Below are 27,570 nucleotides of genomic sequence, written 5' to 3' on the forward strand. Positions count from 1 at the left end.
ATAATTATTAATTATTAATAATGTTCATCTTCTGGCTGACTACGTCTTGTATTAATTTTTCTACAAATCCTGTCATACGTGCACAAACTGACAGTCACCACATATAAGCTACTACTAAATATTGTAGAAACATAATTTTCTGTAAAGTTGCTTTGTAACAATTTGTATTGTAAAAAGCGCTATACAAATAAACTTAAATTTAATTTAATTGAATTATTGCATGTGTTTTACATCATGTTGCTCTGTAGCTAATTTATCAGTTGTTGTTTATGTGATGGAATTTCACTAAATATATGAACATGATGTATGTTTTAGCTGTTTTACTCTTTATTAAGCTCATTCTGGAGCTTCTTTCCAATAATATACTTACAAAGGCAGCCACTAGGGAGCACATTAATATTTTCTCTGTCAGAATGAACATGATTTGAGACCCAGAAAAAATAAGCTTTATGAATTTAGTATTTTTTCCCATGTCATTACATTGTTTAGAGCATAAGAAAAAATAGAAAAATTCAACTTTATTCATATTTTGTTATGTTCTATTTATAGCAATATATATATATATATATATATATATATATATATATATATATATATATATATATATATATATATATATTTAATGTACTGAATTAATGAACATGCAGGGCATGACATTTTGCAGTAACAAATGTGTCGCTTGTTTTCAAGCATAAATATATTACAACATAAACAGCACTTCTCACTGTTGCACACTTATAAAATGTGATACAATTAAAATTACATTTTTATTATTCAACTATTATTCAATAATAAGTAACACATTACATTTACATACACAAATTTTCATGATTTCCACTGTAGTAAAATTATAATATAATATAATATAATACTAATTTTATTTATTTATTTTTTGAAGACCTTTACATTTCTATATTTAGTTGAAAACAGGTTTATAAATACTTACAAAACGATTAATGATAAATGATATAATGATAAATGATTGCAAATATAGTTTAAATATCTTTAAATAGTTATGTGAATGTGAAAAATTGCACCTTGTGCTTCTTGTGTTCTCAAATGCACATTAAAATCACAAAATATGCAGAGCTGGAGTTTGTGAGAAACCATATTTTGCTAATGACCAAGCTGCTCTGAGACACTGACTGAAATAAGCTGTGCACATGTAAATTAACACATTGCTGTGCTTCACTCTAAAACGTACAGTGCAGCACACTGTATATTTATGCAATTAGATCATAGTCTTTTGCAGTTTGATAATTACACTAAGCCCATACAGTGATAACAATTTTAGTTGAATTAACCATGCATCCTCAGTCAGTACCACAATGCTTTGCCATGAGCTAAAGAAAAATAGTTACCCAGATTCTATACTTAAATAATGCTGTCAGCTTGTACGCCAAATGCTTTTTTTTTCTTTGTTAAAAAGATGTGGGAGATATTTTTCATGGAAATTCAGTATTTAATTTCTTAACAGGGTTCAATATGAGACACTAGATTCAGACTTTCAGACTGACAGGAAACAAAATAATTTCAAAGACAATCTCCCATGGATCTTCAAGGTAGGAAAAACACATTTTCATAGATGTTTAATTATATCCAATGAACACACACACACACACACACACACATAGTTGTGGTCAGAATTATTGGCACCATTTTTTAAATACAATCAAAGATGACTGTAAAAACAAATCTAACCGTTTGATCTTTAGTTCATAAGATTAGCAAAAATCTAAACTTTCATTGAAGGAAGGTAATTGAAAGTGGGGGCAAATCAGATTATGAAATAAATGTCTTTCTCTAAAACACATTGGCCAGAATTATTGGCACACCTAGAATTTTGTAAAACATATCATCATATTTGCATATTTTTAACACAGCAGGGTGATCATGAACATGAAATTGTCCAGCCATGACTTCCTGTTTCAGAGGAGTATAAATAAATTCCCTTAATCATTTATCACAATGAGTAAAACCAAAGAATATAGTTCTGATGTGCAGCAAAAGATTAAGTTTCACAAAATAGAAAGTGACTAAGAAAATACACTGTAAAACCCGACAAGTTAACTTAACTCAAACCGTTTGAGTAAACCGATTGCCTTGACTGTAAAACCCGACAAGTAAACTTAACTCAAATGGTTTTAGTAAACAGATATCCTTAAGTTATGTTAACTCAAACCATTTGAGGAAACCGATTGCCTTAAACCGTTTAAGTTGAAAAAACTAACAGTTATGAGTACTCTGAACTTAATTCAGTTGAGTTCATTGAAAGAAGATATACATTGCAATTAAGTAATTAAGTGATTAATTGAGTGATAATTCAGCTTTAGTGATGAACACCTGCTGTTAACAAACAGAATTACTGAAGAAAAGAGAGAAAGGAACTACAGCTGACTTCAGACACAGCCTCTTTCAAACCTGACAAGTTATGTTAACTCAAACCATTTGAGGAAACCGATTGCCTTAAACCATTTAAGTTGAAAAAACTAACAGTTATGAGTACTCTGAACTTAATTCAGTTGAGTTCGCTGAAAGAAGATGTACATTGCAATTAAGTAATTAAGTGATTAACTGAGTGATAATTGTGAATTAGTGATGAACAGCTGCTGTTAACAAACAGAATTACTGAAGAAAAGAGAAACACAAGAACTACTACAACTTACTTCAGACACAGCCTTAGATGAAATCAACTGAAATAAAATACATGAAATCTCTCAAGATCTGATTAAACAACCCCACAAACAGCATCACCAGCTGCACTTATTAATAACCAGACTGACTTTATTTCTGTCAGACGTCTACAGAAGATCTTATTGAGAATGAACTAAGGTTTAGATGTTGATTTATTGTTTCATTTGAAGTAACCATGTTAGAGATCAGTGTTTGCTTTAGTTGGGCTCTTGACCCTTGATTTTTGTCTTAGTCTTTTCTCTGGGTGTTATAACTGTGTTTCTAAAACACATTTGTTGTAAACCAATAGCTCAGAAGAAATATCATCAGGTGTTAACCTGTACCTAAGTGTAGGTTATTATACTTTATATTGGTGATGATAATTATTCATTATTATTCACAGTTATTGATCCGTATGGAGTCTAATCTCCGATGAAATAGATGTTGTGTAATTAGTTGAAGTGGTTCTAGTAAAAATGACACTAAGAGCCAGTGGCTCTGTGATAATCAGTTAATATAAAATTGACTTTCTAAACATTTTGTACACATACATTTATCTTCATTGCCAGTAATTGGTCAAACACAGACATTAATAATCAGAAAATGAACCTCTATAATGGTGACGAAAAAAACATGCTGCAATGCATGCTGGGTACTATTGTAGTACAAAACTCATCCATGGCTCCCAGCATGCTCTGCAGCATTTTTTTTTTCATGGTCACCATTGTTGAGGTTCATATTCTGATTATTGATGTCTTTGTGTGACTAGTTGACACCATAGAAGACCACATTATTTGAAAAGTCATTCAGATTAACTGATTATCACAGAACCACTGGCTCTTAGAATCACTTTTACTCTAATCAATCAAATAACACAACACATATTTCGTCAGAGATCAGACTTCATACAGTTCAGTAATTGATGATTATCATCACCAATATAAAGTATAACAACCTACACCTAGATACAGGTTAACACATGATATTTTTCTGGGCTTTTGAGATACAACAAACATGTTTCAGAAAAACATGGTTATAACAGCCAGAGAAAACAGAAATCAAGGGTCAAGAGCCCAACTAAAGCAAACACTGATCTCTAACATGGTTACTTCAAATTAAACAATAAATCAACATCTAAACCTTAGTTCATTCTCAATAAGATCTTCTGTAGACGTCTGACAGAAATAAAGTCAGTCTGGTTATTAATAAGTGGAGCTGGTGATGCTGTTTGTGGATTGTTTAATCAGATCTTGAGAGATTTCATGTATTTTATTTCAGTTGATTTCATCTAAGACTGTGTCTGAAGTCAGTTGTAGTAGTTCTTGTGTTTCTCTTTTCTTCAGTGATTCTGTTTGTTAACAGCAGCTGTTCATCACTAATTCTCAATCAGCACTTAGTTAATCACAGTTAATTACTTGAATGCAAAGTTTTAAAACTTACATGGTTTAAATCGAGGCAATCTGTTTACTCAAACGGTTTGAGTTAAGTTAACTTGTCGGGTTTTACAGTGTAGCTAGAGCATTGAAAATCCCCATTTCCACCATCATGGCAATAATTCAGAAGTTCCAAACAACTAAAGATGTTACAAATCTTCCTGGAAGAGGACGTGTGTCTAAATTGTCCTAATGAATGGTGAGGAGGAAAGTTTGAGTGTCCAAAATCTCTCCAAGGATCAATTAAAAATTGATTGGGAGATTACAGGTGCATCTCAATAAATTAGAATGTCGTGGAAAAGTTAATTTATTTCAGTAATTGAACTAAAATTGTGAAACTCTTGTATTAAATAAATTCAGTGCACACAGACTGAAGTAGTTTAAGTCTTTGGTTCTTTTAATTGTGATGATTTTGGCTCACAATTTAACAAAAGCCCACCAATTCACTATCTCAACAAATAAGAATACTTCATAAGTATCCAATCCAATATAAAAAAAAAAAAAAAATTGTGAATTGTTGGCCTTCTGAAAAGTATGTTAATTTACTGTGTATGTACTCGGTACTTGGTAGGGGCTCCTTTTGTTTTAATTACTGCCTCAATTCAGCGTGGCATGGAGGTGATCAGTATGTGGCACTGCTGAAGTGGTCTGGAAGCCCAGGTTTTTTGACCGTGTCCTTCAGCTCAACTGCATTTGTCTCGTTTCTCATTTTCCTCTTGACAATACCCTATAGATTCCAATAGTTTGCTGGCAAGTCAAGCTCACCAACACCATGGTCATTTAACCAACTTTTGGTGTTTTTGGCAGTGTGGGCAGGTGCAAAATCCTGCTGGAAAGTGAAATCAGCATTTTTAAAAAGCTGGTCAGCAGAAGGAAGCATGAAGTGGTCCAAAATTTCTTGGTAAACAGGTGCAGTGACTTTGGTTTTCAAAAAACACAATGGACTGACACCAGCAGATGACATTGCACCCCAAATTATCACAGACTGTGGAAACCTAACACTGGACTTCAAGCAACTTCAAGCAACACAATACAATGAAATACAAAACTTGCTATCATCTGAAAAGAAGACTTTGGACCACTGGGTAACAGTCCAGTTCTTCTTCTCCTTAGCCCAGGTAAGACGCCTGTGACATTGTCTTTGGTTCAATAGTGGCTAAACAAGAGGAATACGACAACTGTAGCCAAATTCCTTGACACGTCTGTATGCCTTGAACCCAGCCTCAGTCCATTACTTGTGAAGTTCACTCAAATTCTATAACCGATTTTGCTTGACAATCCTCATAAGGCTGCAGTCCTCTCAGTTGGTTGTGCACCTTTTTCTTCTACACTTTTTCCTTCCACTCAACTTTCTGTTAACAAGCTTGGATACAGCACTCTGTGAACAGCCAGCTTCTTTGGCAATTAATGTTTGTGGCTTTCGCTCCTTGTGAAGGGTGTCAATGTGTGTCTTCTGGACAACTGTCAGTCTTCCCCATTATTGTGTAGCCTAGTGAACCAAATGGAGAGACCATTTTGAAGGCTCAGGAAACCTTTGCAGGTGTTTTGAGTTGACAGAAATTAGCTCATTGGCATGTCACTATATTGTAATTTGTTGATATAGTGTATTGGTGGGTTTTTGTTAAATGTGAGCCAAAATCATCACAATTAAAAGAACCAAAGACTTAAATTCAGTGCACATAGACCGAAGTAGTTTGTTTAATACACAAGTTTCACGATTTGAGTTGAATTACTGAAATAAATTAACTTTTCCATGACATTCTAATTTAGTAATTGAGTCTTGAGTCTCTGAAAGCCTAAAAAAAATTAGTAAACAGCTCCTACATCCCCACAAGTTGTTATGGAGGGATTCAAGAAAAATCCTCTGCTCTCATCCAGAAACTATCTCCAGCTCATTCTGTTGTCAGACAGGACTGGAACTTCAAAAGGGACCGACTTCTATGGTCAACACATGAATAAAAAGTAGCCCATGCCCACTGTTAAAACTCACTGCTGGATATTTAATGAGGTAGGCCAATTTTTTGCTTCAGGTCCTGAATATCTTGTTGAGATACATGGTATCATGGATTCTATCAAATACCAACAGATAAAAAATCAATACCTGACCGCTTCTGCTAATAATGGGCCGCGGTTGGATCTTCCATCAGGACAAGGATCCAAAACAAACATCCAAAAAAAAAAACAGCACAAAATGAAGCTTCTGTCATGGTCGTCCCAATCCCCTTACCTGAACACTGAAGAAAATGAATGGAGTGAACTGGAGAAGCACCACCAACATGGAGCTGGGAATCTAAAGGATCTGTAGAGATTCTGCATGAAGGAATGGTCTCTGATCTCTTGTCAGGTGTTCTCCAACTCATCAGGCATTATAGGTGAAGACACAGAGCTGTTATCTTGGCAAATGGAGGTTGCAAAAATTATTTCATAAAAGTGAGCCAATAATTTTGGCCAGCAATTATTTAAAGAAAAACATTTATTTCATAATGTGATTTCCCCCCACTTTCAATTATTTTCCTTCAATGAAAGGTGGCAAATTTTACGAATTAAAGAACAACAGGATAAACGATGCAGATTTATTTTTACTGTCATCTTTGGTCATATTAAGCAACAATTTTAGTATATCTTCCTAAGGGGCAATACTATAGAAATCAATTTGGATATATTTTAGAGTAGTCAATGTGCTGCTTGTATAGCAGTAAAGATTTACTATCTGAAAATAACTTAACATACAGCCATTATTGTCAATATAGCTGGAAACAAATGTGAGTACACCTTAAGTTACAACAGCTGTACGCCATTTAACCATGCATGTCCAATTCATCATGTTCATATTTTTGTCTGCTTTTCGAGGCCATACAAATTTGTTTATCTTGTATTAGAGCAGTTAAGATTGGTTTGAGTACAATTCTCTTAAACAGACCACTGGATGTCCAACATGGCACCTCATGGCAAAGAACTCTCTGAGGATTTAAGAATTAGAATTGTTACTCTCCACAAAGATGGCCTAGGCTATAAGGAGATTGAAACGGAGTTGCAGTACAGTGGCCAGGGTCACACAGAGTTTTCACATTGACTACTCTAAAATATACCCAAGTATAATTTCTATAGTGCTGTGCCTTGAGAAAATATACTAAAATGGTTGCTAAAATGTGAGGGGTGTACTCACTTTTGTGAGATACTGTGTGTGTGTGTGTGTGTGTGTGTGTGTGTGTGTATATATATATATATATATATATATATATATATATATATATATATATATATATATATATATATATATATATATATATATATATTTGAATGACCCTTTAAGTGTGTGTGTGTGTGTGTGTGTATATATATATATATATATATATATATATATATATATATATATATATATATATATATATATATATATATATATATATATATATATATATATTTGAATGACCCTTTAAGACTTTGTCAAAGGTTTAATAGACTCAGGGAATCGTTGTCATTTAGAAATGAGATTGCTTGGTTGTCTGAATTGAGATCGCAATCTTTTAATGATTAATCATACAGCTCTAATGTGGAGTTTTATAGGAGTTGTTACAATATCAGCATTGTAAAAGAACTGTGAAGGAGAAGTTATTCCTGTCCTCTTGACAAATCCAGGACTCAGTCAAGCCCAATATACTAAAAGCTGATTTATCAGCAAATGCCAGAATGAAATCAGCACAAAGGTGCAGATAGGACACAGGTTTACAGTTTTGGATTGCATTCTGCATGTGATGTTAGAGTGTTGTTGAGAGCCAACAATAATTTACTTGAAGAACTTGTTAAATGTGAGGGTGGAAAGAAAGTGGACTGAAATATAAACTCTTGCAGGACAATTCACCATTTAAATGCAGTAACGTTTTAACAATTAACAATTAACTTATTTTTAGCCCAAGGCTTTTATTCTTATTTCAAATTGTTGCAGCCAAAATGAAAAAAAAAATTATAATGAGAATACAAAATAGAAATAAGCAGTAAATTAATTAATCCTTCTTAGAAAAGAAACAAGCTATTAAGCAAACACTTTTTGTGCTCTCCAGCATTTACGCAGTCTCGACTGATTGATTGCTTCTTTTTCTTACTTTGTAGGACCTTGAGAGCAAAATAATCCAATTTCTGAAAAATGAGCTGGAGAAGTTTAAGAAAATATTACAAAAAGAGAACATGCAATTCTTTGTGGAGGACTTTAATAAGAATAGATGCAGTATCAATGAAATGGCTCTCGATCTCACTCTCTACTTCTTGAGAGATATGAAGCAAGATGTAGCTGCTGATACTCTAGAAGGTAAGAGACTCATGACCATCTGTCATATTGCCTCAAATTAACATAGGAGAGAAAATCCTGTTACAAATATCTATATTTTTCTTCTGGTTTTTAGATGAGCTGCTCTTCATTCATCAACTAAAAAGTAACCTAAAGAATCAGTATCAATGTGTGTTTGAAGGAATTGCAAAGCAAGGTGACTCTACACTTCTGAATAACATCTACACAGATCTCTATATCACTCAGGGTGGTCGTGAACATGTTAATACTGAACATGAGGTAAGACAGATTGAAGTTACTTCCAGGCATCAAGAATCACAAGAGATACAGGTAGAATGCACAAAGATGTTTCAAGCTTCTGAACAAGACAAGCAGATCAGAACTGTACTGACAAAAGGAGTTGCTGGTATCGGAAAATCAATCTCTGTGCAAAAGTTTGTTCTGGATTGGGCTGAAGGAAAAGGAAATCAAGATATCAGCTTCATATTTCCTCTTCCTTTTAGAGAGTTGAACGTAAAGGAGAAAGAAATACAAAGTTTGACCAGTATTATAAGTCAGTTTTTCCCAGAAATAAAAACACTGAACCTTAAAAGAAGGAACTATTTCAAAGTCCTGTTTGTCCTTGATGGTTTGGATGAATGTCGTCTTCCTCTAAACTTTGATGGTAATGAAACATGGCATGATCTATCTTTACCAGCCTCTCTGGATGTTCTTCTAACAAACCTCATCAAGGGAAATCTGCTTCCTTCTGCTCTCATCTGGATCACAACTAGACCAGCAGCTGCCAGTAAGATTCCTCCTAACTGTATTGACCAGGTTACAGAGGTTAGAGGATTCAATGATGCACAAAAAGAAGAATACTTCAAAAAAAGATTCACTGATCAGAATCTGGCCAGTGGAATCATTGATCATGTTAAACAATCAAAGAGTCTTTTTATCATGTGCTACATCCCAGTGTTCTGCTGGATTTCAGCCACTGTTCTCCAGAACATTTTGGAAGAGAGAATAAATAATGATCTGAAAAACAATCAGGTCGATGATGCCTCCAAAACACTGCAGGAATCAAATACTGAAGACATTCCCAAGACTCTGACACAAATGTACACACACTTTCTTCGCTTTCAAATTCAGCAAAGCAGACGAAAATATGATGGAGAATACACACCAGGTGTTTCCTGGGATAAAGATGCCATCCTTTCACTGGGAAAACTTGCATTTCATCAGCTGGAAAGAAACAATCTGATCTTCTATGACACAGACCTGGAAGCCTATGGTATTGACGTATCTAAAGCATCAGTGTATTCAGGCATGTGTACCCAGATCTTTAAAGAGGAAACAGGGATCATTCTTGGTACCATGTACTGTTTTGTTCACTTGAGCATTCAAGAGTTCATTGCAGCCCTTTATGCACATTTGTTTCTAGGAATCAACAAGAAAAGTGTATTTTTTCAAGACTCTACAGAACAGGAAAAAAACAATGAAGCCATGATTGATTTGCTAAAGACTGCAGTGGACAAGGCACTCGAGAGTGACAATGGACACCTGGATCTTTTTCTTCGTTTCCTCCTTGGTATGTCACTCCAGTCTAATCGTCTACTTTTAAGAGGTCTTTTAACACAGCAAGATGGCATTGACCAGAGCAAAATGGAAGTAGTTAAGTACATCAAGCAGAAACTAGAGGATAATCTGTCTCCAGAGAGATCCATCAATCTGTTCTACTGTCTGAATGAACTGAATGATCAAACTCTGGTGAAAGAGATTCAGACTCAACTTAGTGAAGGAAGTCTCTCAACTTCTGATCTTTCACCTGCCCAGTGGTCTGCTTTGGCCTTTGTGTTGTTAACATCAGAGGAGGAGATGGAGGATTTTGAGCTTCAGAAATTCAAGAAATCAGACGAGTGTCTCATTAGATTATCGGCAGTCATCAAAACTACCAAAAGAGCTTTGTAAGTCATTTATTCAAATTTTGCCATGTTTTGTTCTCATTTAAAAATAGATTTTCTACATTGATCTATAGCAGTTTTGGACACCTCTGATCTACAGTGATTATTAACCATTTACCATGCATAAATGAATGATACATTTATGGTTGAATTATATTTTTGTAATTCAAAAATTAATTTAATCCTCCAGAGATTTATTAAGATGATAGAGCTAGCACTTTAAATGAATGATTGATTATTATTAAATCTATAAACATTGCATTTTATTGTTTTAATCAAGATTGCTATTATTTATTAAATGTATTACTTTATCAATGAAATTGCTTTTTTTAGTCAGCGTGTATATTTTTGTAAAAAATTAAAAAAAAAAGATCTAGAAAGTTACAGAACTCTTAAGTCCACTCCAAAAGGCAGTGGTGGACACAAATCAAGTACTTGAGTCAAGTACAGACATATATAATAAAATAATCCTCCAGTAAAAGTAAAAGTGAAAGTATAAAAGTACTCAATTTTTTTTATGTACTTAAGTAAAAAAGTACCGAAAGATAGATTTAGCAATTTTATAAAGGCTGCTTAATTTAATTTTACAGTAGCAGATTTTTTTTATAATCCTACTGCTCAAAATACTTGTGATTTTCCGAAAATAACCACTATATATATTACATTTTCATAATGATTTTTTCCTTCTCATACCTTGTCTGAGGTGTAAAAACACCCCTGGCAAAAATGTCCCCAGAGGGCATCACTTCCCACTCTTGATTATTACTGTAGTTTACATGTTATGAACATCACATCCTTTCCTTTTGATTCTACCACCGTGTGTGCCGCCGCTGCCGAGTCTGCAAAGTGCATTTGCAGCTTTTGACTGTTGAGTGGTGCTTTAACCACAAGTTATCAAACAAGCGTGTCAAAGCACATTTTCGTAAATAGACGTCAGCTTTGCCTCAGTTATGTGTTACATTTGACGGCTGTAGTCGGGGAAAATTAAAGAAAAACACTGTAGATACATATTTAATATTTTAGTAAAATGTGAGGCACTGTACAGTATCACTCCCATTACTTAGGCCTAATTAAAATAAGAAACAAATAAATTTAACCTGCATGGTTTAGAGAAATCCTTGAAACTTAAAAAAAGAATAAACAGATTAATAAATCGTTCTCACATTTAAACTCAAGTTCTCTCATCATAAAAATACACACAATGTTAATAAGAGCTTTATTAATTGACAGTGATTTTAAAGGGAGCCTTCTTTACTTGCTTTCATATAATTTAACTAAAAAATTAAATAAATTTCAGTCACATTTTAATGCAGGTGTGTAAAATATCAGAGTGCATGATTTGCATGATGCGAGTGCTACATGCAGCATTAATTCTTATTTGTCTACATATTTTATCTTCATTACAAATCTTGTTTGATTTTATTTTGGATAATTGCATGTAAAAATGATTTACTTTGTAATGCATATGCAAAATGTGAACTATTATTCATATTCATGTTTGTGCAAAAATTATTAATGCGCATGCATGACAGGGAGGCGCCCTCTCAATCACTTGAATGTTCTCCTGATAATTAATTAACTTAAAATTTGGGTGTCTCACATACATGAGAAATATAACTACAGAAAGCTTCAAATGTCTACTTTTAAACAAATCAATTCAAAACAAAAGCATTATGTAATCTGTGAAGGTTGTATTTCTGTTTAAAGGCGCGTCCATGTGGAGAGAGAGCCAGCACTGTGAGTTTCATCTTACAGCAGACAAGAAACCATTTGTTTATTAATACATAATTAAAATGTCTCCTTTTTCACAATTATTAAGGTACTTCTGCCTTTGCTTTTTGGCAAACTTAATGCATTTGCTTGAGCGTAGAATATATTAAGGCTCATTATGGCTTATAGATGTAAATTTAATATAAAACTGCAATTAGTTTAATTTTCACAAATGAACGACTAGTAACTAGAAAAATCTTACGTGGGGGCAGACCTATTAAATACTGTCTTCAAAAACTCCATCTAAAACAGCCTATAAAACATGTTTATAGACGGATACTCTACTGATGTCTGGAATCTGTTTGGGATGTAGAAAAAAATAAAGAGATGCTTCAATATATTGGTAATGAATATGCTACATTCTGACAGAATTTATATTTCACACTCTAAACAATATTGTATTGACACAACAAATAAAATTAATGCAACAGTTTTTTTTTTAGTTAAGGCAACTTCCTCTGAAATTAAGTTATGATAACTAATAACCTATATTGCGCTATACAGTAGTCAACATTTAAAGTGGATCAAACCTTTCTTCAGCATTATTCTAAAACCAAAGCGACAGGCATTTGTCCTACGTATGTAAACCTGTTCTGCAAATTTGAAACTCTCATAAGACACTGTCCATATGAAAGAGCAAGAAATACACACCTTTATCTCAACCCCCACATACTATACAGAACTTCCCCCTCAAAAAACCCAACCCCCTCCAGCCGAACTGAATTCGGTCTGTTTTCTTGCTGCGCTTTGTTGTCATGTTAATGGGTTGAAATATGCCCGCACTTACAGCAGCCGTAGCTAGTCTTTGTATTCATTATTTTCTCGCAGCCCATATTAATATTTGAACTAGACAATAATAATAACAAATTATCAATTGATAATAAATCATTATTTTTGTGAAAATCATTGTTATTTGTGAATCTAGGCGTTTGAGGAAGGCTTTAAAACCAAGTGGGATCCTCCGTCAGCTGCTCCCTCTTCACAGCGAGCGCGAGCGCTTACTGACGCAGCTTCACCGTCAGCTTTGAATTTACAAAATCAGTTTGAGCTGATACAACTCATTGATCATAAACCCAACATTTTGCAAGGCAGGAAAACATTCAGTCTACCTGAAGAATGACATATTTCATTGTAAGTTAATGCTGTTAAATAGAAAAAAAATAAAAACTAGTGTAGGCTATTCTTAAACTTGGACCTCATTATATTGAAGTACAAATCCTAACATTTCAGACCTTCAGTTGTTATGCTTTAAAATCGCATGCCATTTGTAATTTCACAGTATTGTCACCTCCTAAATTACTACCCCAATTCTATAATGGTAAAATGTACTCATGCCGAATGGCTTTTTATTTATATATTTATTTAGAATAATTGTAGCCTATATTGTTAAAGCAAAACAGATATGATCACTTTTTAACTGCAGGCAGATATAGGTATATATTATTAAAAATGTATTATCATTACAAATATTTGGATCACCCCTTATACTGTAGCCTACGTTATTTTCTTAAACAGTTATTTTATACAAGAATAAACATTATAAAAAAAAATAAAAGACAAAATCTCAATTAGCTCTTATTTTCCATTTCTGAAATTAATTGGCAACTCTAATGAGGATGTAGCCTAATTATCTTTTGACTCCCCTGACAGTTGCACCTTGCTAAAAAAAAAAGAACAAAAAATTCCCCGTTGTAGGAGATATAAGAGCGATTAATAGATTTAAAAAAGAAACAAGTGGGTGCTTGGTTTTTAGAAAACGAATACAGCTCGTAAAAAATTAAATGTTGAAAAAGTAATGTTAACATATTATTAATTCATAGAAATAATTTATGCAATTAAAACCTTTTTTATACTAGATTCAACTTCAATTTCAATACTATTAAACTGACTTTAAAATCTCAAGGAGTTTATAAGTTGAAACGGTAAAATGTCACAGTGCATGGTAGCCTGAACTTGTATCTTATATAGTAGCCGAAGACCTTGATTGCATGTTAGCATAAAAAAATTTAAATGAACAATTCCTGTATAAAATGTGACCGCAACCTTTAAATTGTCCACAGCGAAGCAACGCGGGAGGCAGGTTCTGCGCAGAGTGCTCAAAGTGAATGTGACGCACAAAGTCATTTTTAGATGCAATGAAAAAAAAATGGATTGGCGCACATGTTTTGGACTATGAATAAACATGGTTATGAATAAACATTTATATCTGTCTACTCGGCTAACGTTAGTTAATCCAAACAATATAAAAATGTATAATGTTGATAAATAATATAAAAACAGACGTCACATAGGGCATGTGTAGCATTTTAATAAAACTGTTAACATTACAGCAGCAGGGAATTTGAACGTGCTTGAGTTATTTTATTTAATCTATGTTATTTTATGTTTCTTTTTTTTATCTAAAATGAAGAGACACCGATTGATGTGTCTGCATTGTCTACATTCAAGCATTTCAGTGGGCTCAAATAGATCACACTTACAGCAGATTTTGTTCACAAACAAATAACAGTATTGACCTAAATATGATTCTCAGTTACGTGTTCTAGTACACCCCCAGAACAAAATCAAGACTTTGTAAAAGAGCATCATAGGACCCCTTTAACAAAAATGTTACATGTAAATAGTTCTGTGGTGTGCTTTATTTCTCTTGTAGGCTAAATGATTGTAACCTAACAGACAAAAGTTGTCCAGCTCTGGCTACAGTTCTTGGATCAGATAGCAGTCTGAAAGAGCTGAACATGAACAATAATAATCTGCAGGATTCAGGAGTAAAGTGTCTCTGCATTGGGCTGAAGAATGTCACTTGCAAATTAGAGATACTGAGGTAAGTTTTGTGACAATCCTGTGTTGAGTCAACTTGGAATTAACTCAGAGCTGGTTAGTCTGCCACAGAAAGGAGGGCAGAACTGCTCAGTGTAATTTGTTAACTTTGCAACATGAACTGTATATTCTAGGTCCTACCACAGAATTTCAATGGGGTTTAACCTCTTAGCCAGCACCCCACACTCTGACGCACCTGTCAGCTGATTGAGGCTTAACTTATAGAGATGGCCTTTTTCTTTGTTTTATTTTTCAACAATTTTTATATATGTGTGAGAGTGTTTTATGTTGAATGTGAATGTATCTGCATGATTACCATCTGTTTGAGTGCAAATCAGCCCCAATCAGCTCGCTATTACTGCATGATCACAGCTATCAAAGTGAAATCGTCTATATGAATAGAGAGAGTGGATTATTTGATATTTGGCGCATTTGTGTTATTACCATCTGTATAAGTGGCCATCAGCACATCATCACTTATTTGCGTCGTAATTCATTGTAAATTCTGCATTTCTAGCAATCTCAGGATTTTCTGTAATTGGCAAACAAAGTTAAATCTTTTTTTATTTTTCTTATTATTCTAATTTTTCTTACTGAAATTATTCTTATTGTATTTTTCTAGTGCTCAAATAAATCACTTATATGATGTCTAAGTTTCTGTCTAGTGCTTTATAATTGAAAAAAAAAAAACTATGCAGTGGTATGTTTACTGACAAAATACTTTGTAGAAACCTTCAATACTATTGGGAAATATATTTTCTTATATTTGGGGGGTGAGGGGTCTAGACATAGTCTCAGAAAAAAAATATTTGCAAGAATATTTGCTTGATTTTTCATGATATCTTATTCAGATTTGAAATAGAAACTCATGAGACATGTGGCTTTCAACCCATTACTTTTCTAGATTGCTCCAGGACTCATTTCATGTATTTTTATATCAAATAAAAAATATTTAAGTGTGGTAAAAAAAAATCAAGGCACTTCAGTGTCTATAACTTTTAATGTTTTTGAGCATTATCAAATCTGGTTAATAAAAAGTAAAGCCCAAAGTGTCTTCTTTCCAAAGACACCAAAATTATGTTTGTAACACACTGTAATAGGAAACTGTTACAATTATAAGTTAGGTAGAGCACTTTCAGCTGTGAGTCCCATAATGGGGGGTGCTGGCTAACAGGTTAAGTGTGGACCTTTATTAGGTCATTTCAAAACTTTTTCTTTTATCGCCATTTTGTGGTCCCTTAAATGTTTTGGATCATTCAGATGAAAGACTTTCACCCATGTAGAGTTTTAGATAACCCTTGTAAATGACTGGAAAACTGGATGTTTACGGTCCAGATTCTGCAGTCCAGATATTACAGTGACGTGACATTCAGCCAAGTATGGTGACCCATACACAGAATTCGTGCTCTGCACTTAACCCATCCGAAGTGCACACACAGAGCAGTGAACACACACACACACACCCGAAGCAGTGGGGAGCCATTTGTGCTGCGGCAACTGGGGAGCAGTTGGGGGTTCGATGCCTTGCTCAAGGGCACCTAAGTCGTGGTATTGAGGGTGGAGATAGAACTGTACATGCACTCCCCCCACCCACAATTCCTGCCGGCCCGAGACTCGAACTCACAACCCTTCGATTGCGAGTCCAACTCTCTAACCATTAGGCCACAACTTTACAGATTCTTATGTGTGTTGATGTTTAAAATATTGAAGGGTACTGGGCCTTTTGTATTCAGTTCTCAGTTTTCTTTGCAAATTACTGTTCAAGTAAAAAAATATAATTTACTTTATGGGAATAATGTAGAAGAAATTTCTAGAATAATCAGACTGTTTCATTCCTATTCTAGACTTTCAGACTGCAGTATCACTGAAGAAGGTTATAAAGCTCTGGCTTCAGCTCTGAGATCAAACCCTTCACACCTGATAGAGCTGGATCTCAGAGGAAATGATCCTGGACAATCAGGAGTGAAGCAGCTCAATGATTTATTAATAGATCCAAACTTTCAACTGAAGACACTGAGGTGAGACAAAACTTGTGAGACAAGTTATATGCAGTTAAATTGTTTAGCATAAATATGTTGCATTAAAGTTAATTCAAGAAAAATCCTTTAACATAGTTTGAGAATCATCATGTTTTGTTAAAAACTATATTGAATCTCATTAGATCTTTCCATCTGCAGGTTTTTGGGTCCTGCTGCTAATGAAGCCTGTCAGTATGTGACTGGAATTGTGGGTAAAAACCCATTATTCCTGAGAGAGCTGAATCTGAGTGAACGTGAATTAGGAGACTTGAAAAAGCTTGTTCCACTACTGCAGGATAAACATTGTACAATTAACACACTGATGTGAGTATTTGACTGTATTGGTACTAAGATTATTGAGTTTGAATAAACTAGAAAACTCAGGATTATAGAGAAGGTATAGGAATTCTAGATAGGACAGGACAGGAATAGGGAATATCTGTTTTCTGTTGGAAAATTCACAATGCAGGGTGTAAAAACTGAAGTCTATAAATGTAGATAACTAAAAATACAAGTTCATAATGATTTGTAAAGGTACATTTGATGTAATGACAAAAGTTATTGAGCAAGTATGTAAAAATGTCAGCAAGTGCATGAACTGTGTCTTACCTTGATCCACACCAGTAGTCTTCTAATAGTGATTTATAAATTGAGCTCTCAGGTTGAATTTTGCAGTAAATGACAATTTGACATCATTTGCCTTTGTGTGGTTACATTACTCACTTTATATATCTTGTTTGTGTACTGAAGTTGCTGCAGTGGTTGCATATTGTTTTTACAATAGTTGCATAGAATTTTAACTAGTTGTCTAACTGGCTGCTTGATATTAAAACCTTGATATTGAAACCACAGAGATTCCAAAACAATGCAATTAATTTGAGATTTTTTTTTTTGGTTGTGTATTTGTATTATAACTAATGTTATAAGCAAGAATAAAATATTTTTTAGACTTTCAGTCTGCAGAATATAATTTACTTTATAGGCAAATAATGTAGAAGTAATTTCTAGAATAGTCATACTGTTTCATTCCTGTTCTAGACTTTCAGACTGCAGTATCACTGAAGAAGGTTATAAAGCTCTGGCTTCAGCTCTGAGATCAAACCCTTCACACCTGATAGAGCTGGATCTCAGAGGAAATGATCCTGGACAGTCAGGAGTGAAGCAGCTCATTAATTTACTACTGGATGATTCCTGTAAATTAAAGGTCATCAGGTAATAAAACTTGAAATATTTCAAGCTGAACCACAGATGTGAAATCAGCTGTATATCAACAGAAATTGGACCAGTGAGGAATAGGAATGACATAAACTGATTAAATTGCAAATCAGAGAAATTCAACAGACAACAAATTTTGTGGCAAAAATAATGCAAAAACATACATGATCTAAAATTCTCATCTACTTCCTGTAGGTTTCTGAAAAGTCCTGCTGCACAGGAAGCATGTGATTATCTCACTGAAGTTTTAGGTACAAGTCCATTATTACTGAAAGAACTGGATCTGAGTGAAGATAAATTAGGAGACCTGGATGGGTGGAAACTCTCTGCTCTTTTGATGGACTCACATAGCAAACTGGAGAAAATTAAGTGAGTGATGTTATACATTTATAACTCTTGTTTATAATTATAAAATACTTTTAGTCATATGTGTGAGCAACTCACTTTTATTGCCACTGCAGCATTTACAAGTAAATGACGTGAAAAGCTCAGGTGCATGTTCCAGACATTGCACATATGAGAACAAAACAATTAACAGTGGTATACAGTATATATTATACACAATGTACACATGTACAGACATGCACAGTGGTGGAAAGAGTACTGAAAATTTTTACTTAAGTACTGTTACATTGCTGAAATAATACTCAATTACAAGTAAAAGTACTGCTGCCAAAACCGTACTTAAGTAAAATTACAAAGTACTCTTCTCAAAAACTACTCAAGAGTACTAGTTACTAGTTACTTTTTAGCTGGTGATATTTAATGAATTACAAAAAATATTAATTCACATAAACGATCTGTGGATAATAGCTACTTTTTGCTATGCTATTTTATTATCAAAGTATGTGAATTAGTGATCATGATACAGGCATTTCTAACTTCAATGCCTTGAAAATTATCAATGGAAAAGTACCCGTGAATCGGAAGCTGCATCTGACTTCAGTGTTATGATGCATTTCCAAGTTATAGGTTGTGACTAGAAGGGAAACAGCTCCTGCAGGAAACTAACAATGATAAATTAATTAAAAACGAATTGTTTTTTATTGACGTCTACACCTACCCCTTACAATAATGCAAAAAATATGAATTATTGTTGAACAGTATGCGCATGCCCAGTAGCGACATATGTATCCCTTCTAGCTTTAACCCAATTGAAACAGAATATTGAATAAAGGGCAAGGCTTTATTGTTTTCCACCTCTTGCTCATAGCAGATTCACAGTTGAATATTGGTTAAGAATATCTGCTACGTTGTTATGTCTGACATCATGCTTCACCACTTTTGGGTCCTAACGCTCTGCCAGAGGCCCCAAGAAAAAACCAAACTGTGCTAATATACACCCAGGATGTCATGTAATACTGAACAATTATAACCCCTTTATCTCCATACTGAAATTTCAGATGGCCAGACAGTGATACAGCTAAAATATTAATGTCCGAGACACTGTAAGCACAAAGACTGTGTGTGCACAGCATTTTTTTAAATGCTTAGATTAAATATGTAATATTAATTAAATAGTGCTCATAAATGACTGTTGAGATAGTATTCTCAAGTGAAATGAGTAGAGGCATGGACCCGGAAACAGCAGTCCTTACGTCATGACTTAACAAGAGGATTCTCCCTACACATCAAACTTACTTCATCAGAGCAAGAACGGCATTGTAGAGCGGAAGCAACATTTTCAGTTTTGGATAAAAGATTACGAATTTGTATTTTGATTTTTTACATTTATTTGTGTAGCGCTTTTTATTATACAAATAATCGCAAAGCAGATTTACAGAAAATTACGTTTCTACAATATCTAGTAATAGCTTATCAGTGGTGACTGTCAGTTTATGTGCAATGACAGGAATTTTCAGAAATATTAATACAAGACGTAGTCAACCAGATGATTAAAACTATTAACACCAATTATTATATGATGCAATCACAGTAGTAGCAATATTCGTTAGTTTTGTATGTTGTTTCAGGGTTAGCATCATCTGAGGTCCTCTGAGGGGTTGGCATCATCGCTTTTCAGGTGTTCTGGATCCAGACTGGAGCTTTTGTAAATCCTAGTTACCACAGAGAGTAGCTGCTGTTCCAACCAAATAAAATTAATTAGTTTAACCCAAGCTAAAGAATAATAATGAGCATTTGATCAGATACAACTGCAGTCACAAATTATGAGATGCATTATTTGAATGCTTGACGAAAGAGATGTTTTTAATCTAGATTTAAAAAGAGAGAGTGTGTCTGAACCCTGAACATTATCAGTAAGGCCATTCCAGATTTTGGAAGTCAACTGTGAAAAAGTTCTACCTCCTTTAGTGTACTTTGCTATCTTAGGAATTACCAAAAGTGCAGTGTTATGTGACCTTAGGGAGCGTGGTGGATTGTAGCATGGTATAAGGCTAGTTAGGTATGCAGGAGCTAAACCATTTAGGGCCTTATATGTAAGTAATACCAATTTGTAACTGATACGGAACTTAATAGGTAGCCAGTGCAGAAACTGTAAAATTGGGGTAATATGACCATATTTTCTTGATATATTATTATATGATTATATATATTTGTAATGAATTAACCCTTAATAATCATCGGGAAGAAGGAGGCGGGAACCGGCGGACAATCAAATGAAACTTTAATAATCACAAAATAAACAAAACAGCGCACCAGCCCCTCACGGATGACTGATGCGCACAAAATAAAATCAAAACACAACTAAAAGCCCAGGCCTGGTCCTCTCTCGTCCTTCACTGTCGTCGCTCCAGTTTTATATCCTTCCATCTCCTATGTGGGACTCGAGACCGGCGGTGGGCCACAGGTGCCACTGATTTGCCCAATCATTGCCGGCCTCACTCCTTGTTCCCAAGTCCCTCGGCCCCGCCCCACTCGCCACAATATTATTATATAATAGCTTGGCAATGTTTCTAAGATGGAAGAATGCTGTTTTTGTAACATGGGAAATATGGTTTTCAAAAGACAAAATATAACAGCCAGATTTTTGACTGTATAGGAAGTAACAGTACATCCGTCTAGTTGTAAACTGTAGTCTACTTGATTCTTTGTACTGTTTTTTTGGTCCAATAAATATCTCTGTCGTATCCAACGACAGAGATATTTATTGGACCAAAAAAACATGTTCCCGGAATCTTCTCTCAAAAGATAGTTAAACATTCTCTAAAAATATTCTAAAAATGTTTAGTGATAACTAGTGCTGTCAACGTTAACGCGTTAACGCATGCGATACATTTTTGTCTGGTTTAACGTGTCAAAATATTTAACGCAATTAACGCAGCATCCGTATTTTCTGCCATCCGTTGGCTAGCTTTACATTATATGATCACGCTCTTATTCATTTAAATGCTTTTAAACATTTCAAGCACGGCAAGACAAAAGAGAATGCGCTGTCTGTGAATACCCTTATCCAGACAAAGGGCTCAGATGCCATGTTGGTAAACAGAGCATCGGCATTGAAGAACTCAAAATCCGGTTTACGATGACTTGCGATGTAGGACCCAATGTCCAGAAGTGTTTGTCTGTTGTAAGTAATGAGACTGACAACTCCCAGTGTGAAAAACAAAAACAATTGTGACAAAACGAATATTGCAATGTTGTGACAGAACTGGCAACATGGCAGCCATCCTCGGCACCATCAATCCGGATAAGGATTCTTCAGATATGAAGAGCTGTTGATCTGATGTGTGTTTAATATATGCTGAAAATTAACTAATTCTACTTTATTCTGTTCAGGCTGAATAATGATAGGCTGACGGAGAAAAGCTGTTCAGTTCTAGCTACTGTTCTCTCCTCCAAAACCAACCTGAAAGAGATAAACCTGAACAACAGTCATCTGCTGGACTCAGGAGTCAAAGAGATCTGTGAGGGACTGAAGAATCCTGTGTGTGAGCTGAAGATACTCAAGTAAGTACATTTCACCAACAGCTACATCAAATGCCACAGCAATGATATTAATGTTGCACATTGGCTGATTATGTGAATATTATATATTTTTCAATCTCCTGCAGACGTTGGAAGAATGAGATTACCAGTTTTATAAGTAAAACTAAAATGAAAGAAGATCATTTGTTAACTGCAGTAAAATAAAAGTAAACACAACTCAAAAATATGAACTAAACTGAAATAACTAGTATGAAAGTGAAACAGGTGCTTCTCAATAAATTAGAATGTTGTGGAAAAATTCATTTATTTCAGTAATTCAACTCACATTGTGAAACACGTTTATTAAATAAATTTAATGCACACAGACTGAAGTGGTTTAAAGGGTTAGTTCACCAAATAATAAAAATTGTCATTAATAAGCACACAGTTTCAATGGAGGGACAGAGCTCTTGGATAAAATCTAAAATATCTTAAACTGTGTTCCGAAGATGAACGGAGGTCTCACGGTTTTGGAACAACACGAGGGTGAGTTATTAATGACATAATTTTGATTATTGGATGAACCAACCCTTTAAGTCTTTGGTTCTTTTAATTGTGATGATTTTGGCTCACATTTAACAAAAACCCACCAATTCACTATCTCAGCAAATTAGAATATGGTTACATGCCAATCAGCTAATCAACTCAAAACACCTGCAACGGTTTCCTGAGCCTTCAAAATGGTCTATCAGGTTGGTTCACTAGGCTACACAATAATGGGGAAGACTGGTGATCGGACAGTTCACAACACCATTTACAAGGAGGGTAAGCCACAAAAACATTAATTGCCAAAGAAGCTGGCTGTTCACAGAGTGCTGTATCCAAGCTTGATAACAAAGTTAACATGTGGAAGGTGGAAAGTTAAGAGTGGAAGAAAAAAGTGTGGAAGAAAAAGATGCAAAACCAAATGAGAGAAACGCAGCCTTATGAGGATTGTAATGCAAAATCGATTCAAGAATTTGAGTGAACTTCACAAGAAATGGACTGTGGCTGGGGTCAAGGCATCAAGAGCCACCACACACAGCCGTGTCAAGGAATTTGGCTACAGTTGTATTCCTGTTGTTAAGCCACTCCAGAGGTATCTTACCTGGGCTAAGGAGAAGAACTGGACTGTTCCCCAGTGGTCCAAATTCCTCTTTTCAGGTGAGAACAAGTTTTGTATTTCATTTGGAAACCAAGGTCCTAGAGTCTGGAGTAAGGGTTGAGAAGCTCATAGCCCAATTTGACTGAAGTCCAGTGTTAAGTTGCCACTGTCTGTGATGATTTGGGGTGCAATGTCATCTGCTGGAGTTGGTCAATTTTGTTTTTTGCAAACCAAAGTCACTGCACCCATTTACCAAGATCTGTGGAGCACTTCATGCTTCCTTCTGCTGACCAGCTTTTTGAAGAGGCTGATTTCATTTTCCAGCAGGATTTGGCACCTGCCCACACTGCCAAAAGCACCAAAAGTTGGTTAAATGACCAAACTCTATTGGGTATTGCCAAGAGGAAAATGAGAAACAACAGACCAAAAATTGCAGATGAGCTGAGGGCCACTGTCAAAGTATCCTGGGCTTCCATACCACATCAGAAGTGCCACAAACTGATCACCTCCATGCCACGCCTGTCACAGTGTCTGGGTTGTGTTCCCTGGGTTTCCACTAGGTGTCCTCCGGTTTCCATGGTGTGTATCATATTATCACTTCCTGTCTCCTTATTTGGTCACCTTCCTCCTTGTTTAGTTAATTGATTGTTCCCCACCTGTCTCCAGTTTCCCCATTATCCTTTTGTGTATTTATACCCGGTCTGTCTGAGTCTGTGTTACGGAGTCCTTGTTTAATGTTGATGTTAATTCATGTCCGTCGCCTTGCCTTGCCTTGCCTTGCCTTGCCTTCTTGTTTAGTTTATGTTTGGATTGCTCTTCTGGTTTTCGACTCATGCCTGGACTGTTTATTCTCTGTGGATTAACCCCTAATAAATGACTTACCCGCACTTGGTTCTATCTTCTGGTTTCCTGTATCACCGATCGTGACAGAAGGACTCCGTCATTCTAGGAACCAGCGGTATGTCGTTTTTCCATTCCCCAGCCAAGATGGCGGAGCGGCGAGCCAAGTATCTTCGGTTGATCGCCCTCCGCCAAGAGGGCAATGAAGTGGGGACCCTGGCTCAGGTGTTCTGGTCCCTGGCCGAGGGCATGGGTTACAACGATGCGGCCCTAAAGGACTATTTTAATGGCGGGCTGGATGATCCAGTGTCTCAGGAGGAGATGGCGCAGTTAGAGACACTGGAATTCTGGGAATTTGTGCGCTACCTGCAGCATCGGCTTCGGTGGGATGCCCCAGCCACTTCGGTCTCTTCCGGTGGGGTGGTCGTCAGCCCAGCACCACTGCCCAGGATGGCAACCAGCCAAGCGCCACAACCCAAGATGGCCACCAGTCCAGCACCACTGCCCAAACTGGCTACCAGCCCAGCGCCACAGCACAAGATGGCCGTCTGTCCAGCGCCACAGCACAAGATGGCCGCTAACCCAGCGCCAATGCCCAAATTGCCCAATGTTCCAGCGCCACAGCCCAAGATGGCCGCCAGCCCAGCGCCAATGCCCAAATTGGCCACCGGTTCAGCCCCACAGCCCAAGATGGCCATCAGTCTAGCGCCACAGCACAAGATGGCCGCTAACCCAGCGCCAATGCCCAAATTGGCCACCGGTCCAGCGCCACAGCACAAGATGGCCGCTAACCCAGCGCCAATGCCCAAATTGGCCACCGGTCCAGCGCCACAGCACAAGATGGCCGTCTGTCCAGCGCCACAGCACAAGATGGCCGTCTGTCCAGTGCCACAGCACAAGATGGCCGCTAACCCAGCACCAATGCCCAAATTGGCCACCGGCCCAGCGCCACAGTACAAGATGGCCGCCAGCCCAGCGCCAATGCCCAAATTGGCCACCGGTTCAGCGCCAATGCCCAAGATGGCCGTCAGTCTAGCGCCACAGCACAAGATGGCCGCTAACCCAGCGCCAATGCCCAAATTGGCCACCGGTCCAGCGCCACAGTACAAGATGGCCGCCAGTCCAGCGACACAACCCCAGATGGCCGCCAGCCCAGAACCACAGTACAAGATGGCCACCTGTCCAGAGTCATGGCCCAAGATGGCTGCTTGCCCAGCGCCGCTGCACAGGATGAGAGTCACAGCTGACCCTCCGGAGTCGAGTCAGGTTCCAGTTGACCCTCCGGAGTCGAGTCAGGTGCCGGTGAACTCCCCAGAGTCGAGTCAGGTGCCGGTGAACTCCCCAGATTCGAGTCAGGTGCCGGTGAACTCCCCAGAGTCGAGTCAGGTGCCGGTGAACTCCCCAGAGTCGAGTCAGGTGCCGGTGAACTCCCCAGAGTCGAGTCAGGTGCCGGTGAACTCCCCGGAGCCGAGTCAGGTTCCGGTGATCCTTCCAGAGTCAGGGCTGGTCACCGCAGATCCTCCAGAGTCAGGGCTGGTCACCGCGGATCCTCCAGAGTCAGGGCTGGTCACCGCAGATCCTCCAGAGTCAGGGCTGGTCACCGCGGATCCTCCAGAGTCAGGGCTGGTCACCGGTGATCTTCAAGGACTGAGTCAAGTCACCGGTGATCTTCATGGACTGAGTCAAGTCACCGGTGATCTTCATGGACTGAGTCAAGTCACCGGTGATCTTCATGGACTGAGTCAAGTCACCGGTGATCTTCATGGACTGAGTCAAGTCACCGGTGATCTTCATGGACTGAGTCAAGTCACTGGTGATCTTCATGGACTGAGTCAAGTCACAGGTGATCTTCATGGACTGAGTCAAGTCACCTCTGATCTTCATGGACTGAGTCAAGTCACCTCTGATCTTCATGAACAAAGGCAAGTCACCTCTGATTTTCATGAACAAAGGCAAGTCACCTCTGATCTTCATGAACAAAGGCAAGTCACCTCTGATCTTCATGAACAAAGGCAAGTCACCTCTGATCTTCATGAACAAAGGCAAGTCACCAATGATCTTCATGAGCAGTGTCAGGCCAGCACCAATCTTCTGGAGTCCAGTAATGACACCAGGGGATTACCAGAGTTTCGTCGTCCCGTTGGTCCAGCCGCACGAAGGTCTGCTCCACCTTGTGGGGCTCTGGTCCTGACCGCATGGCTGTGGTGGTCTTCTGCTCCGCCCTGGGGGCCTTCCGCCCTGACCACAAGGATATGGTGGTCTTCTGCTCCGCCCTGGGGGACTCTGGCCTCGACCACAAGGACGTGGTGGTCTTCTGCTCCGCCCTGGGGGGCTTCATGTTGTTTTTTGCTTTTTGTTTTTGTGTTAATTTCTGTCCCTGTTCCTTTCTGTTAGTCTGGCCCTCCGTCCCTCCCCCTGAACCTCCTCCGGTCTTCCTCCCTCCTGGTCTTCCTGTTTTGTGTTTACATTCTGGTGCCTGTTCCCCATGTTTTTCTTTGCTGACCCTCCGTCCCTCCCCCTGAGCCTCCACCTGTCCGCCTCCCTCCTGGTCTCTGTTCTGTGTCTGTCTTGGAGCGTCTGGGAGCCGCTCCGTAGAGGGGGGGTACTGTCACAGTGTCTGGGTTGTGTTCCCTGGGTTTCCACTAGGTGTCCTCCGGTTCCCATGGTGTGTATCATATTATCACTTCCTGTCTCCTTATTTGGTCACCTTCCTCCTTGTTTAGTTAATTGATTGTTCCCACACCTGTCTCCAGTTTCCCCATTATCCTTTTGTGTATTTATACCCGGTCTGTCTGAGTCTGTGTTACGGAGTCCTTGTTTAATGTTGATGTTAATTCATGTCCGTCGCCTTGCGTTGCCTTGCCTTGCCTTGCCTTTCCTTGCCTTGCCTTGCCTTGCCTTCCCTTCTTGTTTAGTTTATGTTTGGATTGCTCTTCTGGTTTTCGACTCATGCCTGGACTGTTTATTCTCTGTGGATTAACCCCTAATAAATGACTTACCCGCACTTGGTTCTATCTTCTGGTTTCCTGTATCACCGATCGTGACAACGCCGAATTGAGGCAGTAATTAAAGCAAAATGAGCCCCTACCAAGTATTGAGTACATGTACAGTAAATGAACATAAGGCGAAAAATTCAATTCATTTTTTTTATAAAGTATTATAATTTGCTGAGATAGTGAATTTTGTTAAATGTGAGCCAAAATCATCACAATTAAAAGAACCAAAGACTTTAATACACAAGTTTCACAATTTGAGTTGAATTACTGATATTAACTTTTCCACAACATTCTTATTTATTGAGAAGCACCTGTAGATCACCTTAAAAACTTAATTTGTTTTTGTTAAGCAGTATATTTTAAAGTTTGACACATTCCCACTTGCTTCCATAAAACATAAAAAACAGTGTGACCCACAGTAATCACCTGTTTTCTTGATATTCCTTTTATCACCTAACTCTTTCTCTGCCACTGACTTACTTTGTGAGACAAAGCTTCACTGCCATTAAAAGAATAGTCCAGCTTTTGTGAATTGAAGAAAAATTATGCCATTTGTCTTTGAAACA

At 37.2% G+C, this 27,570-nt stretch overlaps 2 protein-coding genes across 2 annotated transcripts in view; both read left to right on the forward strand.

Moving 5' to 3' along the window:
- LOC132159554 (uncharacterized) overlaps nucleotides 1-27,570 on the forward strand; it is a 1,375,546-nt gene that overhangs the window by 808,170 nt on the left and 539,806 nt on the right. Inside the window, exons 55-56 of the mRNA XM_059569099.1 lie at nucleotides 16,769-16,942; nucleotides 18,353-18,526. Coding sequence (XP_059425082.1) covers nucleotides 16,769-16,942; nucleotides 18,353-18,526 — 348 coding nt within the window. The remainder of the gene's footprint in view (nucleotides 1-16,768; nucleotides 16,943-18,352; nucleotides 18,527-27,570) is intronic.
- Nucleotides 8,252-15,131, forward strand: LOC132159264 (protein NLRC3-like). The gene is made up of 4 exons (XM_059568799.1): nucleotides 8,252-8,412; nucleotides 8,507-10,337; nucleotides 14,758-14,928; nucleotides 15,059-15,131. The coding sequence occupies exons 1-4, from the start codon at nucleotides 8,292-8,294 to the stop codon at nucleotides 15,129-15,131; spliced, it is 2,196 nt and encodes a 731-aa protein (XP_059424782.1). The 5' UTR covers nucleotides 8,252-8,291.

The sequence above is a fragment of the Carassius carassius genome, chromosome 16 (genome assembly GCF_963082965.1).
Source record: "Carassius carassius chromosome 16, fCarCar2.1, whole genome shotgun sequence".
NCBI classification, from domain to species: Eukaryota; Metazoa; Chordata; class Actinopteri; order Cypriniformes; family Cyprinidae; genus Carassius; species Carassius carassius.